Source organism: Nesoenas mayeri (genome assembly GCF_963082525.1).
Source record: "Nesoenas mayeri genome assembly, chromosome: 1".
Taxonomy (NCBI): domain Eukaryota; kingdom Metazoa; phylum Chordata; class Aves; order Columbiformes; family Columbidae; genus Nesoenas; species Nesoenas mayeri.
This window is the reverse complement of record NC_137541.1, coordinates 60,941,439-60,961,044: the sequence shown is the minus strand read 5'-3', so window position 1 is coordinate 60,961,044 and position 19,606 is coordinate 60,941,439. Positions and strand designations below refer to the sequence as shown.

At 42.9% G+C, this 19,606-nt stretch overlaps 1 protein-coding gene across 2 annotated transcripts in view; it reads left to right on the top strand.

The window, feature by feature from the left end:
• Positions 1-1,832: 1,832 nt before the first annotated feature.
• AGK (acylglycerol kinase) overlaps positions 1,833-19,606 on the top strand; it is a gene marked incomplete at its 5' end in the record, with an annotated part of 38,272 nt that continues 20,498 nt past the window's right edge. Inside the window, 5 exons of one of the 2 annotated variants that reach the window (XM_080357526.1) lie at positions 1,874-1,942; positions 12,993-13,032; positions 13,317-13,433; positions 17,005-17,084; positions 18,309-18,384. In XM_080357526.1, coding sequence (XP_080213652.1) covers positions 17,035-17,084; positions 18,309-18,384 — 126 coding nt within the window. Of the gene's footprint in view, positions 1,943-12,992; positions 13,033-13,316; positions 13,434-17,004; positions 17,085-18,308; positions 18,385-19,606 lie in introns of both variants that reach the window. The other variant, XM_080357525.1, reaches the window with a different exon arrangement.

Genomic DNA, 19,606 nt, shown 5'->3' with positions numbered 1-19,606 from the left:
TGTCAAGAGGAGACCAATGGTCTACAAAAGCAGTGTTGCTTCTTCACACCACTTACTTAGCCAATGTTTCATTTCGTGTGGCCCGCCATCTCTCTTCTTTTCTTATAGTCTCTGAATACTAGTCACACCTGCCTCCACTCAGCACTTTTGTGGAATATCTAAGGCTGTTCACCATCTTTCAGGTGTCGCATGAAGCCACGTCCAGGTCAGATCTTGCTGCTTGGTTGTGTTTCCACCTTTCCCCGGCAGGATGTTCATGGCTGCAGCGCATCCTTGTGAGCGTGGTCTGTTTTCCATGTGTGGCTGGAGAAATTTCTGCTGGTGCCCATGATCATCCTGCTGTTGGGGCTTAAACAGCAAACCCCAGGTGCTTCCAAGCCAACACTTATTCTAGCTGAATCTTCTGAAATATTTTTGGGGGTTTTGTTTTTGGTGGGGAGTGGGGGTCGGGGAGCCTTCACAGTGGATATTTGTATGGGTGTGAAAAAGCACCTGTTCACTTTTGTCCTCTGCTACACAGCAAGTCTCCCACTCCCCTTGCTGGGCTTTAAGAGCAGGGATACAGGGATGTGTGAAAACGCTTTTCCTTGAGGTTTGGTTTTGTTTGTTTGTTTGTTTGTTGAGGTAGTGAAACAGAGAAATAAACTTAACAGTGGAGTCAATTATACTGTCAATTATTTTATAAGCGCCGGGGAACACTGAGGATCATCCTCCATAAGCACTCCCAAGACTGGATCACAGTATCACAGTATTACAGTATGTTTGGGATTGGAAGGGACCTCAAAAGATCATCTAGTCCAATCCCCCTGCTGGAGCAGGAACGCCTAGGTGAGGTCGCACAGGAACATGTCCAGGTGGGTCTTGAATGTCTCCAGAGAAGGAGACTCCACAACCCCCCTGGGCAGCCTGTTCCAGTGCTCTGGCACGCTCACTGAGAAGAAGTTTTTTCTCAAATTTAAGTGGAACCTCTTGTGTTCCAGCTTGATCCCATTACCCCTTGTCCTATCATTGTTTGCCACTGAGAAGAGCCTGGCTCCATCCTCATGACACTCACCCTTTATATATTTATAAACATTAATAAGGTCACCCCTCAGTCTCCTCTTCTCCAAACTAAAGAGACCCAGCTCCCTCAGCCTTTCTTCATAAGGGAGATGCTCCACTCCCTTAATCATCTTGATTGCCCTGATGCTCTTGCATTGCTTATATTCACATAATTATTACATATGCATTATATTTTTTGAAAATTTTGACATGCAATACATCTGTACTAAGAAATAATTGATGATGTTAGCTATAATTGTTTAGTTTCTTACTTACATCTACTAATTATTAGTCAAATATAAACTAAGCACTCTGCTTCTAGACAATGTATTCTCTCTTTTGTAATGCAGAAGGATCTAAAACTTGAAAAAACTCCTCGTTTTGCAGGTGGTCAGACAGCATTTGTCATATCAATTGGTTAATGATGGGTACATCTTTTGTAACTTAATCACAGTATACACTAATTTAGCGGCTTCTCTTCAGTAGGGTGCCCGGGCCGCCCCTGGGGCACACAAGGAGCAGTGACATGGATGGGGGATGAGATCTCGGCCCAGCGCTCGATGTGCGGGGAGCTGGTCAGACAAAACCAGCACGGCGAGGGCCGGGACAGGCCCCCCAAACAGGGGTTTGAAGCCCGGCGGGCACCACTGGGCCGTCCCGCAGGGCCGGGAGCGCGGAACGCCGGTGCCGGGGGAGCCGTTTCCAGCCGAGCCGGGCGGGGCGGCGGGAGCGGCGGCGCGTCGGTTCCCGCCGAGCGATCCTTAAGGAGGGGCCGGTTTGCCCCGGGCGGCATGGCCAGGGCGGTGAAAGTGCTGACGACCCTGAGGAATCACTGGAAGAAAACCACGTTCGGGGTCTGCCTGCTGAGCTGGGGCGGGCACTGGCTCTATGGGAAGCACTGGTAACTGCCGGCGGGGGGCAGGCGGGGAGCGGGGACACCGTGTGACCGGGGACACCGTGTGACTGGGGCTTTCGCTGCCGCCCGCCCCGCACGGCGGGGCCGTCGCTGCCGTGTTCGCCTGAGTTGGGCGGGTGGCAGGGGCGGCTTCCTGGGGCTGGCTCCTCTCGCGTGGCTGTTAAAATGGGGGTCTCCTCTGGGTGGAGGGGGTTCGGCACCTTCAGGGCATGGTTCTCCTTCCTCCTCCTGGAGCTGGTGAGGCCGCACCTTGAATCTTGTGTTCAGTTGTGGGACACTCACTACTTGAAAGACATTGAGGTGCTGAAGCGAGTTCAGATGAGAGCAATGAACATGGTGAGGGGTCTGGAGCACAAGTCTGATGAGGAGCAGCTGAGGGAACTGGGGCTGTTTAGCCTGGAGAAAAGGAGGCTGAGGGGAGACCTCATCACTGTCTACAACTGCCTGAATTAAGGTTGTAGCATGGAGGGGGTTGGTCTCTTCTCCCAAGTAGCAAGTGACAAGCAGAGAACATGGCCTCAAGTTGCACCAGGGAAGGTTTACATTGGATATTAGGAAAAATTTCTTCATGGAAGGGGTTGTGAGGCATTGGAACAGGCTGCCCAGGGAAGTGTTGGTGTCACCATCCCTGGGAGTGTTTAAAAGACACATAGACGAGGTTCTTAGGGATGTGGTTTAGTGTCAGAGTAAGTTATGGGTGGACTCAATGATCTTGAGGGTCCCTTCCAACCAAAATGATTCTATGTTTCTCCAGCAGCCAAGGGCTTGGGAGGGGTTAGTGCCTTTTTTGGCTTCCCACCTTGGCCTTCTAAGTTTGGGGCTAGCTCAGGCGATAATTTTAAGCAGAGGTGTTGTCAGCGTGGCTGGGGTAATTTTAGGGCCCGCTGGAGAGGAGAAAGATTTCTGTCCTCCTGACTTAAAAAAAAAAAAAACCAAGTGCCTGTCATTGACTTGCTTGCTTTTAACCAATATTATAAGGATGAATGAAACCAGGGGCCCTACACTTGCAAATGGTGCCACTGGTACTGGGCAGGTGGGAAACCCCCTTCACGTGCAGGTGGCGGCCATCATGGCATGGTGGCCGTGCATTTTCCCACCTCTTCTCTTAATGTTGCCCTGCACCTCATGAATGGTGCCAGGTTTCTGCTGCACTAGCTCTTGTGCTGTTTTTGAGGCCTGGCCCCAGCAGCAGCCCTGGGCTGTGCCTCCCTGGCGTGACAGCTTCGCTCCTGTCACCCATGGAGCCTGTCCGCTGCTGCAGCTGCAGTGCTGCTCACGTCAGTCGTACCTAGCAGTGTGTCATTGTCACTGTTTATCTGTGGAGCGTATGTTTTTTTATAGTAAGCAAAATCCTCACTCACAAATAGCTAGGCTTATGTTTTAATCCCTGCCCATTAAGATTATGGTTAATACACTTGACTAAAGTGCAAGTGTAGCCAAATTATTGTTAAAAATCGTTACTTTTGGTGTCACTCTTTATTCTGTCACTGGCATAATGTTTTTTTAATCATTAAGTCATTATTTTAGCAGCGTTCCATTCTGCTTACGTTAAATTGCTGCCAAAGCCTCGGTGGAAAACTTAGGAAAATAAATCTGTTTATGTTGTTTGTTATACTTTCCTTCTTTATTTCCTTTTGCCTAGGGACATTTGCATTAAATCAGTCTTTGTTTTGAATGGTACATCTGCTCTAGCTGCTTACTTCTTACCTGCAGCGCTAAGGCTCAGTTGACTGCACGGCAAGCGGCAAAAGCCTCTCCCTCCACACTTTTTTCCTTGTAATTGCTATTTGTAGAGCAGGCTATGGTAAGATAGAGAACAACTGTGAAAGTGGTGGTAACAGGGTCATGGTTTCATCTATAGGCCTACACGGACCAGCAGACAGAAGAGGAGTACATAGTATGTTGGAGATAGGCTGAGAGAGTTGGGGTTGTTCAGCCTGGAGAAGATAAGGCTCCGGGGAGACCTTATTGCAGCCTTTCAGTGCTTAAAGCGGCCTACGAGAAAGATGAGGACAGACTTTTTAGCAGGGCCTGTCATTATAGGATAAGGGATAATGGTTTTAAACTAAAGGAGGGGAGGTACAGTCTAGACATGAGAGAGACATTTATTACAATAAGGGTGTTAAAACCCTGGTCCAGGTTGCCCAGAGAGGTGGTAAATGCCCCATCGCTGGAGACATTCAAGGCCGGGCTGGACGAGGCTCTGAGCAACCTGATCTAGTTGAAGATGTCCCTGCTCATGGCAGGGGGTTGGACTAGATGACCTTTGAAGGTCCCTTCCAACCCAAACTGTTCTATGAGTCTATGCTGCCATGATGTAAGCAGAAATATCTGCGCTAAACAGGTTGAGGGGCTTTTGATGCCTTAATGTAATGTTAGTGGATTCTTGAGCTCACATTCCACTTTCCCCTCTGTTGACTTGAACTTCGAATTCAGATAAAATAGCAGAATGTAATCGAGTAATTATTTGAAGTTCTGTCATTCTCGATACCTCTTAGCCAAAAGAATAAACCTAATGTACAAAATGATGAGGAAGAAATTGCTCAGTGGCTTTCATATGAGAGGCTGGCTGATGGGGCGGAACAGCCTGTGACCTTCCCAGATATCCTGCTTACCTCAGCGGCCTCTTTACTGGGCTTCTATTGCCACAGATACTACTGGCAGCAGAGGTTTATGTCAGGCCTCGGTACTATAGAGAGCTACTGAAATAGAGCATTAAGAAAAAGACTATGTCTGCTCCTTCTGCATATGGAGAGTGGGCACTTGAGGAGGTGTGGGAGCAGCGTCAGACACAACCAGTCTCCCTTTTATGTCTGTTGGTTCTGGGAATTCATGTGCCTACGTACTGTTGGTTTCAGCTGTATTGATTTCCTCTTCAGTAACTGTGAAAGCACGTTATGATCATGGAGATCATGAAGCATACCATAGGTGGTATGGTGGTGCACAAGTAGGGAAAATATGAAAGGTAAACAAACAGAGAACTTTTGGTATCTAAATTTCAGTGGTTGGAGGTTATTTGCGCAAAATGTAGGCATGATGCTTTAACCCAGATGATGTAGTGGGGGAAAAAATATGTTTACACATCCCATTCTTCAATCTCCCCTTTTATCTGTAAGGGAAAATATGGCATTTCCTTACCTGACATTGGAAATGCAAGGTGGGAAATCCTGTGATTACAAAGAGCTCTGTGTATAGACTGAAGCACAACTGTAAAGCACTGCTTTCAGAGATTTAAATACTGTTTGAAAAAACCTGACAGCCACTTAGCCATTTACCTGTGGAGGATTGTTTTAGCCAGTTAATAGAAAAATGAGGAGTGACAGAAGAACCGATGTCAAGAGTGTAAAAAAATTCGAAAGTGGTCTCATGGGTCCTTTTGTGGTGCTCTGTGCGGAGCGAAGGCCTCACCTTTTGGCTGCTGGGCAACAGAGTATAGGCCAGGACCCTCTGTGCAGCTTGTGCTGCCTCCAGGTGGGGTAATGGCTTTTTGTGGGCTTTTTTTGTACATTCTCCCTTCCTAATTTCTTTGTTTATGTACCAGGTATGCAGTGGAGCATGAGAGTTGCCTTTTGCCCCATGCACAAACTGCTGCAGGCGACAGGTGAAGAGGTTAATGAGGCAACCACATATGGGCTGTGTTGACTGTGAGGCTTGCTGTTATCGGTGTGAGAGGCTAAATTACTATGCATGAGGCATCTTTGACTGACTTATATTTGCCCTTTTAGAACAGATTAAAGGTTTAGTGAAGTCTTCTGCTACCGTTTCTAGCATCACTGGAGTTTCTGATGAAGAGCCTTGCTTTAGTGCAGCATCAGTTCAGATTAGCCTCTGACTTCTTGGAATTAGCTGTCTGAGATGTTGCTCATTTATCTGCAGCTGAAGAACATTTTTGTTTCCCAACCTGCGTTGCTCTTCCTCGCTTTTCCATCCTTGTGGATTTTCTAAGATATTTCTCTTCCAAGGAGAAGATAATTTGCTTTTTCGACTTCTCAAGGTTCATTCTTCTTTTGGATGCAGAGGCTATGATGCCTGCATTAAGTGGAGCTATTGTAAATAACAATCTGTCCTGCAAATAAATGGCAACTCTTCTCGAGTCAGTATGTATGTGCCCATAGGGTCATAAGCACTCTGGAATACTTCCTTAAGACTTTGGAGGATGCTACAGGGAGAAATATGGACAAGAAGAATGTTACCTTTTCCACACTAGTTCCCCATGTCTCTTCCCTGCTTGGAAATGGACCCGGGTGTCCCCCTCCTGCACTCTGCAGACTGTGCTATGGGGTGGAATGTGAATGCCCAGCTATAGAGGAAAGAGGGGCCCTGGAGTGCAATGGCTCATCGCCGAGTGAGTCTAAAGGTTGTGGATGACGATAAACTGTAAAGGTCAAGGAGCTTCTTAGCCCAGTCTCGTATGATACTTTCTTCATGCAGCATTTAGTTTCTGGATTGGTGTGTTAGCCTTTCATCTTTGGAGGTGTTTATTCACATACTGACTGATTTTAAAGTAAGGGCATTTGGGATTAAGGAGAAGAGTAAAGAGGAAATGTACTGATTCCCCAACCCCATTTGTGATTTAGCCCTTCTAAGTATATAACACAAGGTGCCTTTTTGAAAGAGGTATTGATCATGAGGTGGCAAAGGCTTTTCACGTGTAAAACTATAGGCTTTATGTCTGATTGAGCTACTGTTAACTAAAACCCTATTGTTATTTTTACAAAACCTTAGTAAGCCTTAAAATTTCTTTCTTTCTGATAAAAGAATATGTTTTAAAAATGCATTGTTTTGCATTTAGGATAGCAAATACTTTTGCAGTATTGGATAAGTAAGAATATAACTCAGTGTTGTCACATGTGAGATTTTTTCCCTTTAATTTCTCTGGATTGCATGAATGTATGTATTATCATCATTTTAATCTATAGCATGTCATACTACAGGTACGAGGGACACTGAATTTAGGGTACTAGATCAAAGCTTAGAGGGTATGCAGATTGTCAGATACATGCTCATACATGGTAATGCAGTTTAACAAATATACATGAGGCTGATTGCAGATAAAGATACCCTATGGTTGTTTGGTTGTTTTAAAATTTCCACCAAGCCTGGAAGCCCCTCTCACCTTTATGTCCCACGTCACCTTTCCTGAATCGCTCTTCTTTATATGTCTAGGTGGTGCAGTGAGTCACCAGCTACGTCAAATCAGCAGAATAATCTCTGGCATGATAGACATCAGCTTAACTGATTGTCAGATTTGGCCAGACTGTTACAGTGGTGTCACTGGGTAAGCCATCATCACTTTGTCAGGAGGGTGACCCTCAATATTGTACTGAGGCAGTGGACTCATCAGATGCTTAGTTTTACTCTGTATGTGTTAAAGTATTGACTTTCTCTGTAGAAAATGCTGGCAAGGCATCTGGGCCCTTGTCTGCTTGCCAGTAATCTGAGTGTTATTGTTATCTATAATTTGAATGTTAGCCTCTGCGTGCTTGCCAACTGATAGCTCACTTTGTCACCTTTCTGCGTGTATTTCCTGAGTGGCTGACTTTATTTCATCAAAACTTTGTCAAAAAAAAGGGAGTATAAATTCTGAGTCTTGGGTATAGCTGATAAAAACTGAGATTTGTCTTTCATGCCCTTCCAAAGCCAAGCTGGAAGTAGATGCTAATTTCCAGCATAGAGGATGCTCGGCTCTTGCTGTGTTGAAAACAGCCAAAAAGCTCTCTACTAAGATAAAAATCTCTTCTAGGTGTTCTGTTACAGCTCTTGAGGAGTGATCCTATATGCACAGCTTTGGTCAAGTTTCTCCTCACAAAACTCTGTGCAGACACTGAGCTGGAGAGTTTTAAGCTGCCTGATGCTTGAATATACTTAATAGTCTTAGATTTGATACTGAGTACCCTTTTTGAAATGGGATCTCACACCTGAGCTTCTCTGTATGTAGCATGGTCACCTTTAAGGGAGTTACTGTGGTTGGCTTTAAGACAAGGGCATTACCCTTGCTGCAGCAGTGGGTGTCACGGAGGCACCCCAAGTCAGTTTTAGGCAGACAACAAGTTCCAAAACAGTCTTTATTCTAGATGGAAAAGTGCAGCCAACAAACTGGCTAGAAACAGGGTTTATACAATTATACCTCCGACAACATAAAATACAGGTTCAAATATCAGTCGAGGAGATTATTGGGGTACAGCAAAATAAGAATAATGAGGATCCACAGCGTGCATGCACACACAAGAAACAAAACCAGAGTCCTCTGACTTCAGGATACCCACAAGAAATAATCACTTGCCTGAGTTAGGCAAGGACTCGCACTTGCCTGGTTAGGCAAGGACTCAAGGATATATCCAGTAAATAACCACTCACCCAAACAAGGAGGTGAGGTGCTCTCAATCCCGGGAAGTCTCCTTAGATGGTGTCCCACTCTAAGAAGGGGGCTCCAGTTCACACACCTGCTGCTCCAAGAAGACCACTCCAAAGGGGGCCTTCAGTGGGAACCCCACTTTATAGTCTGGTCAGATCTGGCTGTGGGCATTACAACATGGTCCAGAAGTTTTGCAGCTACTCTGGGCACCTCGTCTGCTAACGAGGTGCCTCTGTCAATTGACTGAGGGTCCCACCCCTCCTGCCCCACCAGCTGCTGGAGGTGAAGTCACCCTGTCCTGGGGTAAGGGAGGATGTGACTCTCAGCAGCTTGGTACCACTCTAGCTATGTACGTGGGGACAGCTACAGTGGGGCACAAAAGGTGCTAAAAGAGCCATCAACTGCCCCATTGAAGGCTACAGATCTCAGGGGGATGTGCAACTACCACAGTGGGCCTCAAACAGCTTCTTCAGTTCCAGTTTGGTGTCTTCACCTTGTTGAGTTCATTGCTGCCCTGACTGACCTTTCATGGTGGGAACCGTCCTTTCAGCCCTGGCCCCTGCTGTCCCTTGGGCAGAGGATGCAGCCTCAGCTGGAGGAACACATCTGTGTGCTCATATATATTAATCCCTGTTAATTAAGGACTGTTAATTCCCTGTTATGGCTGAAAACACTCAGGACAGGAGCAGCAGCCACCAGTCCTGCGCTGGGGCAGTTGCAGGTGAAGCAGGACAGCCCCCATTCAGATGGGACATATGGATGTTCTGCTCTCACAACCTGGTGTGCTCTGTCACAGCTGGTGAATGGGGACCTCTGGCCAGTTGCTCTTCTTTTTCTGCTTCGGTTCCTTGCTTTTGCATAAGCCTGCTCCGTTCTCTGAAGAGTCTGCACTGCAGTGGCCTTGCAGGATTGACTGATAACCTTTGTTGAACCAGAGTTTGGTCTGTGGGTTCAGCTCAGGACATCCTCTTTCCTCTGTACCCCACTGCTGCTGCTTGTTCTTCTCTGTCTCCCAATTTTTTACCGCTTAAGCAAGTTGGCCCAGTTGTAAACTGTGTGATGCTTAATTCTCACAGTGGGAAGGCAGCCCTGGTTTGGGCAGCAGATACAATACTGCACGTCTGTTTTGCTCTAAGGCTGGAGTTGTACCTATAAGCCCTTAGGGGAAACATAAAGTAAAAATTGATTTTTAGTTTGCTGTGGATATGGTGCAAGTCGAAAGAGGTCTCTGTGTGTTCTTTAAGGCAGTGCAGCAATTTCCCTCAGCCTCTACTGGCTCATGTTCAAGTGCCATTTAAAAGGCTTTGTTCTCACCTAATACTAATTAACAAAGTACAAAAAAAACCAACAAAATCTTATGTTTATTATTAATATCTCTTCCTCTCTGGGAGCTACTCTGCGGTTGTATTTTGACAATCTAATACGTACCAAGACAGAAGTCTTTAAGATGTTAACTTTTTGCTATTTTTAGCGTTTTTCTAGCTATATGTATTAATTGGTATGACCTGCAGAGGACTTCCATACCCACTTGTACTTTAGGTGGGCCATATGACGTGAGTAAAGGCAAGAGCTGTGATACAGAAGGAGGACTGCTCTTCTCACAGCTACACCCCTGTGAGGCACTTGTGCTGTTTTTAATTAAGTGTGAAGATACTTAAGTGTTGATGGAACATTTTGAAGAAATAACGATTTTTCTGTTGCCTGGCAGCTTTAAGCCAAACTTGGGACATCTTTAAGCCAACTGAGATGACTTTGAAATATATCTCCTGGTTGAATCAGTGGGAATCCTATGAGTATGGCTGGGGTGGCGTGGGATTGTGGATGCTGTGCTACTGGAGAGGTGAGACAAATCACCTGTAAATTACTGGACAGGGAATGGTTCTTCTGGTCTCAGAGCTTAAACCTTTCCTTTGGCACCAAAATGTGCCAGAGCAGACTGTTTCTGTAAGTGCTTTGATGTTGGAGAAAATAAACTTAAATGTTGACATCTAAACTGTCAAGCCTAATTTTTACAGTTAGGACTCTGTTGGGCTGAATCAAACTTGCATCCTTGACAGCTGTTGAGAGGATCTTTGCAGGTTGAGACAGAGGACGCAGTATCTTTTGCTTGCATTTTTAAAGTTGTGCTGGACTGGATTTTAAAGGCGATTGTCACTGCAGCATAAGGTTGTTGGCAACAGGAAAACATACTGGCCAAGAATGTGACACAGCATGACTTCTGAACAAAATAACATCAATGTGAAGTAGACAGATAACATGGCTTTGACTAGAATTTGTGAATGGCTGTCCTGACCTTATTAGCAAATACATCAACTGTGCAACCACCCTTTGATAGTGGTGTTTTCTTGATATGCCATCACAGTATGTTTGGGATTGGAAAGGACCTCAAAAGATCATCTAGTCCAATCGCCCTGCTGGAGCAAGAATGCAAGAATGTGAGGTCGCACAGGAACATGTCCAGGCAGGTTTTGAATGTCTCCAGAGAAGGAGACTCCACAACCCCCCTGGGCAGCCTGTTCCAGTGCTCTGGCACCCTCACTGAGAAGAAGTTTTTTCTCAAATTTAAGTGGAACCTCTTGTGTTCCAGCTTGATCCCGTTACCCCTTGTCCTATCATTGGTTGTCACCGAGAAGAGCCTGGCTCCATCCTCATGGCACTCACCCTTTGTATATTTATAAACATTAATAAGGTCACCCCTCAGTCTCCTCTTCTCCAAACTAAAGAGACCCAGCTCCCTCAGCCTTTCTTCATAATGGAAGTGCTCCATTCCCTTAATCATCTTTGTTGCCCTACGCTGGACCCTCTCCAGCAGTTCCCTGTCCTTCTTGAACTGAGGGGCCCAGAACTGGACACAATATTCCAGATGGAGTCTCACCAGGGCAGAGTAGAGGGGAAGGAGGACCATTTTATGTATTGAAATAGCAATTGCTTTGTGTTTGCAGTGACCACGCATAGTCACAGAGGGGGAAAGAAAAGGTCCCTGTGTGAGGGCTTGTGCCCCTAGCAGCACAGTGTGGACTTAGCCTGTCATGCTATCTTGATTGAACTGGAAGTAGCTGTGACAATGTTATTTAGCTTGGAACACAAACCTTTTCAGAGACGGTTATTTTAGCTAGTGCACTTTCATTATGTTACTGCAATCAAAAATAAGCATGTTGCTCCTCTAAGTAATATTTCAGGTGCTTAATACAAATGACTTATTCCTGTGGTTTTAAGAAGCAAACCTGACAGTTAAATGCATGCTTGTGAGGAAGCTTTTTTTAGACGTTCCAGTTACTTGTTATCCTGGTGAGGTATTATTCACGTATTTTCTTTTTCCATGCTTGCATTCTTCATTTGTCTATTTATTATTACCAGGAATAATTCTATGGCTTTTTTTTGCTGTAGAGTTTTCTCAGAACCCAACTACCTATCTCACCTGAAGTCACCCTGTTTCTTCTTTTATGGCATTGCAGCATCTTTTGATGACGCCAGAAAGAGCAGCTTATGTAGCTCCAGTGACAGATAAATACCGTACACTCGTGGAATTTAATAGATTGCACTGGTGCTTGAGTCCAGAGGTCTGACCAAGGCCTTGCCTTCTGCCATTTCCATTGCAGGATTTGGCCTGATGAGCCCCACTTTGTGGCAAGACTGTGCTGTTTTCTTAGTCACTTGTTTTTCATGGTTGGCCTTGAATCCATTTAATTGGTGTAGTGTATTCATTTTGCTATGCTGACTATAATTGGATTTCTTTGTACTTGATGCTTTTGAGACAATAATATACTGTCTTGCCAGGTGTTGGCAAGGGCAAGCTGAAGGAGCTTTTTGGTTTTAGCAAACAGGATGAGTGTCTAGAATCTAGAGGACAGGTGAGGCTTTGGGCACTGCAGAACAGGACTCCCTCGTTTGTCTGCAATGGCCAATAGGGCATTTTTTGGTCTGGGGAAGAACCTCACTCAGTAGCTCTGTCCCCGGTTTGCTTGCCGTGTGCTTCTTACCACCTTATTAATGCTGTCTGTCACCCATGACAAGTGCAAGGATTAGTCTGGAATTTATTTCTGAAATGACTGTCAGTGACTGATATTTTCTTTGTTTTTAAAGTTCGTTTGGGTGAGTTGAGTCATTTTCACCTCTCTGAGTTAGTGCTTTAGGTCAGGCTCAGACCTGGGTGTGTGGTAGGTGCTGCATTAACTTGTGTTCAGCTTACAAACTGATGGAGTGGGGACCTGACAAGTATAATGAGCAAAGATTTAAGTTCAGGTAAGTTACACCCAAGTCTACTCTAAATCCATTCCATACTGCCAGAATGGTAATTACCTTCAGGCAGTATTAAGATTGGAAAAATGCACACTTTAGATCTGGAGTACAGTTAGGTACCAATTCAAAAATAAAACACAGTTATACAGAGTCTCATAGCTTATGTAATCTCAGCACACTTGGAATCCTGGTCTTTGTTTTCTACTTTGCATTACTATAGAAGGGGTGTTTGTGTGCACATAGGGAAAAAATAATGCATGTGCGCTTAAATGGGTGTGTTTCATCCTTAAAATGTGTTAAATAGGTCTTAACCTGTGTTTTTTAATTTTAGTGTGCTCAATGTGTGTATAAAAAGGGCATGTACCTACGTGTTAAAAATGAGCAAATTGTTTTAAACTTACGCTACCTAATGTCCACTCTCTTTTCTGTCTAACCTAATAGCGATGACCTGCTACGAAGAGCTGCTTGCCAAGAAGCCCAGGTAATACCATTTAAAGTGATAAACTTAGATTAAAATCTCCCTCTTATCTTGGTTGTGCAGGGCTCCTGAGATTCTCCCAGTGGGCCCTCCCTACGTGATGAGCCTTATAATGATGCCATCCGTGTTCTTTTGCTAAAGTGCCGAAGGGTGGTCGAGGCCTCCAGCCTGCAGCTGGGGGATGGTACTTTCTGTGCCCTGACTCTGCTGTCGTGATGGATGGTGCGGTGTTATCCTTGGGGTAATCTTAGTTACTGCCATAGCTACCCAGACCTCCATCTCTGCAGGTGCAATTACTCCGTGTCTGTAAAGTTCTGGTGAGAAGATGGTTTGTTGATAAGACTGAAACTGCAGACCCACCACAATGGGTGTAGTCTGGGCAGAAGCAATGAGAACCGCTGCATGTGAGTGCTCACCTGGTGCTTGTCTATTCTATCCTGAGTTTCTTTAGTAAGAATAATAAGTATGACTTAATGCTTTTGAGACCCAGGTCCTGGGAACTTAAAGGAGACAACCTGTTTGCTGATCACTGACAAGAAAGCTGGTATTCAGAGAGAAAGAGAGAGAGAGAGAGAGAGAGAAAGTGTTATTCTCTGAGTATACTGACTATTGCATTTTGTAGTTTGTGCCCTGCATGGGCAACCAGCAGTGAAGAAATTCCCATACTGTAGGATTCCCTTAAAGAAATCTTGTCCTTACTAAGCAGTCTGTCAGGGGCACAAGTGCTGCTGCCTCTGGATGACATCCCTGCCCAGGTACTGCTTATTGGCTCTGATTACCTTGAAGGTGTGGTGTAGGATTTTAAGAGCCTTTCTACCTCTCACAAATGAAGTTTATTCTAAGCCTGCTTCTTCATGCCAGATCTTAGAGATTTTGCAGGGTGTAACACTTCAGCCGTCATTGTTACACACTGGGGCCTAAGAACAATGGTGAAAATTACTTTTCTCATTAAACAACTTTCCTTGAGATTGCCCTGCCTCTGTCGTGCACCTAAATAACCCAAATTTTAGCCTGCCTGCTGTTGAAGGAAATATATTCACAGCAACTTGATATGGGCAATGGGACTTCATGCCAGAATAGATGTAACAGAGCTGTGTCATGAAAGAATAAGAAAAATCTTTCCCTGAAAATACTACTTTCATAAATCGTTCTTATAGTTTCAGAGTCAAATGCATTTCCAACTCATAGTATCAGTTATTGATTGTTATGTTTTCAATATTCATGTTCATTGGAAAATATCAAAGTGGTAGTTTTGTGTATCACAAAAAATAGCACTTAATGCCTCAGTATTTGAAGCATGCTGACCAAATTAAACATTTTTAAAAGAAGGCACTGGTGAAATTATATTATGAAGTTAGAAGACCTAAGTTTGTATGCTGTCAAAAAGGTGTAACTGCTAAAAAAGGACTAGTACAAGATAGTTCTGTTGTGGAAATTCTGACTTTCCTGTCTCTTCATTACAGTCATTAAGTGATAGGATCTATTCCATAATGGCTTATTCTTGTAAATGAAAGTGCAAAAGCACCATCAATAGAACTTCCTACAATTTCAGTGGTTAAAACCTGGGAAAATATCTTGCAGAAGACTCCTGTGCTAGAAAGGAATGAACCAGAAAGCCTAGTAATCAGTTCTTGCTGTAATTTCCATTCTCACTGATGTGTCAGTGCCAAATACTGCTTGAAAACACACAGCAATACAGCAGTAAGCAGGCTGATATGTTCTTCAGAATAACAACAATCTGTAATTGTTTGAAAAATGCTATTTGCGTTTATAGTGCTGCAGACGTATTGCGGAAAAAATAGAGGCAAACTCACCCAAGAAAAAGTGTAGCCTGAGTGAAGTGTGTGGGGGGGGTTCCCTATTATTTTTGCATCAGATTTTTATGCTTTTAACCCTCTTACAATACCAAATTGGTGAGGTGCCCACCTTCCTGCCAGAATATGTGCTACAGCAATATTTCATGCAAAGATTCCACCATGCGCGTCTGAATTTAAATATCAATTTATGATGACAGCCTCAGGGTGGCAAATAATCATAGAAAGATTCTATAATAAAGAACCAATTTATCCTATTTTAAACCTTTTACACCTTCTTCTCTGGAATAAGCCAGTGTCAGCTCATGGTGGGCTGCCTTTGCAATTGTGGGCTCACTCACTGACCTTGTTACTGACCTCCAGGCATGTGTTAAAGAGGTCCTGTTTAGCTGGCAAACAATCCATTCTTTGAAGCAGGGATAGTTTCCTGTAAAGGAATGTAGTTTCTGTGTTAGTATTCCCAAAGCATTATAAAGCCTTTGTGTAAAGGGTTTTTCATAGTTGCAAAATAGTGATTATCATCTTTGAAGTCCAGAAATGCAATTCCTGGAAGTGTGCATTTGGTAAGGAATTGGAAAAGGTATTGACTTGCCTAAATTATACATTTATATATATATTTAATAACCATTGTTAATGTCTGGCTTTAACTTGTCTTTCCTTACGTCATGCTCTGAAAAAAAAAAGCCTTATAGAATGTCACGTTGTTATTTTTTTATTTCCTGTCTTAAAAATCAGTGTTTGCTTTAGAAATGCCCCTGTATGTAACGTAGATGTCTAAGTAAGTTACATAAAGAAATGATTATGTCATTACTCATAAATTCTTTGTGAGCCTTGTTAGGTTGTTTAGAGCAAGCAAATACATCACATCATGCCTCCCAAGCAATTAATTAATTGTTTCTAACAGCTGTAACATGCTAGAGGTCCCTTATATTTTCCAGCTCCTGCCCAACAATTGTGATAAGTTGGTCTGTTTTCCAGCTGATTTTTGAGTAAAGCTTAAGTTCTATTGATTTGTTTCCCTTTCTTTGAAGATTCCTTTAGTCTCAGCGACTTCTCTCATCCTTTTCCTTTCGTGAAGAAGAAATGTGAATATTTTAAACAACATAGGCAGCTGCACGCTTCTTTTAATTGAGCTTTCCCGAGCCAAGTTGGCAAGTGGAATTAATTATGAATTTAAACACCTAATGATCACTAAAAATCTACTGTGCTTTGTGTACAGTGTCCACCTTCTCCAATATAAAAATTCCTGCTAGGTGGATTAATTTTCAAGATAAAGAGGAGAAAAAAGCAAGGACACTTGACTCTGTCTTATGTTCAGTGCAGTAGTCTTTTGTTCCTACTTTATTTCTGAGTCTTCTGCATGATACTGCTGAATACATTGTCATCTTTGTACTCAGAACCAGCTTGATTTGATGTGGTAGTGAGGATGCCTTTAGGTGACCTCAAAGAGGTTTACGGAGTGGGAAGTAACATGTGTGGAAGCTTTGCCTTTTCTTGCCTCTCCTGTGCTGAAAAGCTATGGAAATAGGTACAAATGGCTAAAAGTTACAAAAGGCTGTATGGAGTAGCCCTTGAATAATTTAAAATGGAGGCATCTATTCAGAATTGATCAAAAGTTGAAGAGGAATTCAGTGATTTTTTTTTTATATGGAGACATTAGGGAGAAAAAGTGTCTTGAGAAACAGTGAGTGTGCTTATAGGTCAGGGAAATTATCTTTTATATCTTCAAAAACCAAAGCATAGAAAATTTAAAAAATGAGCAGAAGATATTAAAAAAATGAAGTACAAAAGCAGAAAAAGATGCAGAAAGAAGGTGGCGGGCAGGTGTATGAGAGTTACATAAGGAAGGAAAATCAAGTAACCTTGGAGTCAGTGATAGCTCCTTGGATCTCTGCCCATGGCAGAAAACCAGAGCTTGGCAAAAATGAAATAGCGGTGGAATTGTAAAAATGAGCTAAAGAGTACTTGTGACAGTGGCGTGAGCTGTTGCTAAGAGTGCAGGTCTTTGGATAGCAGACCTGTAAAATGGCTGAAGATGGAAGTCATTTGAATGTCGGGAGGCTTGAAGGCCCATTGGCATTTGTAGAGATGCATTATTTTGAACTGTTTTACCAATGTGTTTAAAAGATTAACTGAATTCTGCTCTTTTTCTCTCACTTAGGCTTTTGGCGATGAGCTGATCCCTTCCAGTATGCCACTGAAGAAAGCAACGGTATTCCTCAACCCAGCAGCTTGCAAAGGGTAAAATTCCCCCTTCTCTACACTCATATGTGAGGCACTCTTTCTGTATTTTTGCTCTGACATCCACTATAAAAGCCAGCCAGGCTTTTGAGCTCATTTTTGCCTCCCTCTGATGCCAAGCTGGTGCTATGTAGCTATGCCAAATTTTATTTCACCAAAAACATTGGGCTGAGAAATAGAACTAGATGCTTGAGTTGAAAGAATCATTTCTAAAGGTGTATATTTTAAATTTTTATTTTATCCTGTGTTTCGGCCTTTGTCATCCCTTCGTATGTGGAATTTCTTCCGAACTTTTGATCTGATGCATTTCCACCCTCAAAAGCTATAGAAATAAGAGATGACCTTGATTGCTTCAAGGCTTGAAGTAAGACAGCAGTGATCGTACTTCTGTGGGAACCTGCCCTTGAAAGGGATGTGCCCACGAACTGAGAGGCTAAATATGGGCTCAAAGCAAGACTCCTGGAAGAGGTCGGCTGCTATTTTTGTGTGTTCATTAGCAGAAAACCAGTAATCTTGTGTATGATGTTTGTCTATTTCTGCTGATCAGCTAATGGGGAGGGGCAGGGAGTTGTTAGTAACAATACGAAAGGAATAATAGATGTGACATGGAAGTGCTTGGGCTTAGGTGCTTTTGTTCAAAACACCCATGACTGGAAAATGCAGTGTTAATAAATGAAGTCTCTGACTTCTAGTTTCATGTTTCTACTTGTTGTAAGCAATTTTTAGTTAATGGCGTAATTATTTTATTATGCAGTTACAAGCAGAAAATGCATCAGTCCTATAAGAAAAGAAGGTCAGCTAAAATTTTCCTTGTAAACTTATTTAATAATATATAACAGTAAATATATAATTTTTAATGTTTCTGGAAGCATAAACAGGCTTTCTTTGTGGTCTTAACGCCTGGTGCTCTGTAAGTCATTAATTTTCAAATAACTTTTTGTTTGTGTGTTGCATTTTTTTATTATTTTGGAGAAAGCCAGATAACCTCTTCTGCATTTATTAGAACTGCAACAAACAACTGACATCTGAGATATGAGTCTAGAAATGTAATAAATTTGAACCAAATGAAATCTCATCTTTCCTGGCTGGCAGGTTGAGTGACTGATTGTATAGATTATATGCTCATTTTTAAGTAGACTTTTTCTTGCTATTCATTTGTTTATTTCCTTTTAAATTATTTTAGCCACCAGACTAATGAAATGGTTTTTACTTCATTATTTCTAGCAAAGCCAGGAACCTTTTTGAGAAGAATGCCGCTCCAATTTTGCATTTATCTGGCTTGGATGTAACTGTTGTTAAGGTAAGAACTGATAGGTTCTCCTAATATAGATATATTGTCTGCTCTGCTTTCTCCTGTTGAAAAACTGAAATTAAATTCTGGATGTGTTTGAAATTCTCAGTTGTCCTGTAGACATCTCATGGGAAGAAATAAATACTGAGATATTAAGCTAGTACTTAATCTTCTTTTGAATTCACAGTTAAATTACAAACTATATAGTGAGTTTTTAATTTTCAGCTAAAGCGGTACATGTGTTTGTCTGTGTCTGAAGCAGCCCTTGTATAATTCATGTTTGAGAGAAAATTCTCTAAATATTTGAGTGCTGCTTAGTGGTGCATGCCCATTGCTGTTGAAATCGTCGATTCTGACTGAACTTGCAGAATTCAGAAGGGAGGAACTTTGACACGCGGTGGAACTGTTCAGATTAATTAAAAATAACCTTTTATTTTTACACTGAAAATATCTCAGTGTATCCTCGAATAATATACCCATCATGAAAGCAGAACACTGTCTTCTAAATGGTGTGAATTAGCAGAGAGGTTTCTTTGGAAAGAGAAGAACAAGTAAACATGAAGGGATTTGGGGTTTTTTTTGCAGGTTTTTGTGGTTGTGATATGTGGATTGTTTAATAGTCACTGTCTACTAGCAGTGAAGTACTCTGACATGTATCTTTCTGTCTTGGAATCTTTTTCACAAGATTTAATATTAAAATGTCATTTTTATGAATGCTTTTTTCTGATCATTGAAAATACGTAGACTCAGCCTAAGAAATAAAATTTTGCAGTACTTGGAACTGACAGTTTGTAGCTTCAGACCAGCCAAGTTAGGAAAAAAAGGTTGGGCCAGTAACTGAGGCTGAGATGTCCTCGTAGAATCACAGAATAGTCTGGGTTGGAAGGGACCTTCAAAGGTCATCTAGTCCAACCCCCTGCCATGAGCAGGGACATGTTCAACTAGATCAGGTTGCTCAGAGCCCCATCCAGCCCAGCCTTGAATGTCTCCAGGGATGGGGCATCTACCACCTCTCTGGGCAACCTGGGACAGTGTTTCACCCCCCTCAGTGTAAAAAATTTCTTCCTCATGTCTGGCCTGAATTTCCCATCTTTTAGTTTAGAACCATTACCCCTTGTCCTATTGCGATAGGCTCATCTAAAAAAAAAAAATCTATCCCCTGTCTTGTAAAAGATACTAAATTTTCAGAAAACAGTGTTCCTTGTTTAGAAAGTCAGTGTACTCTTCGCTG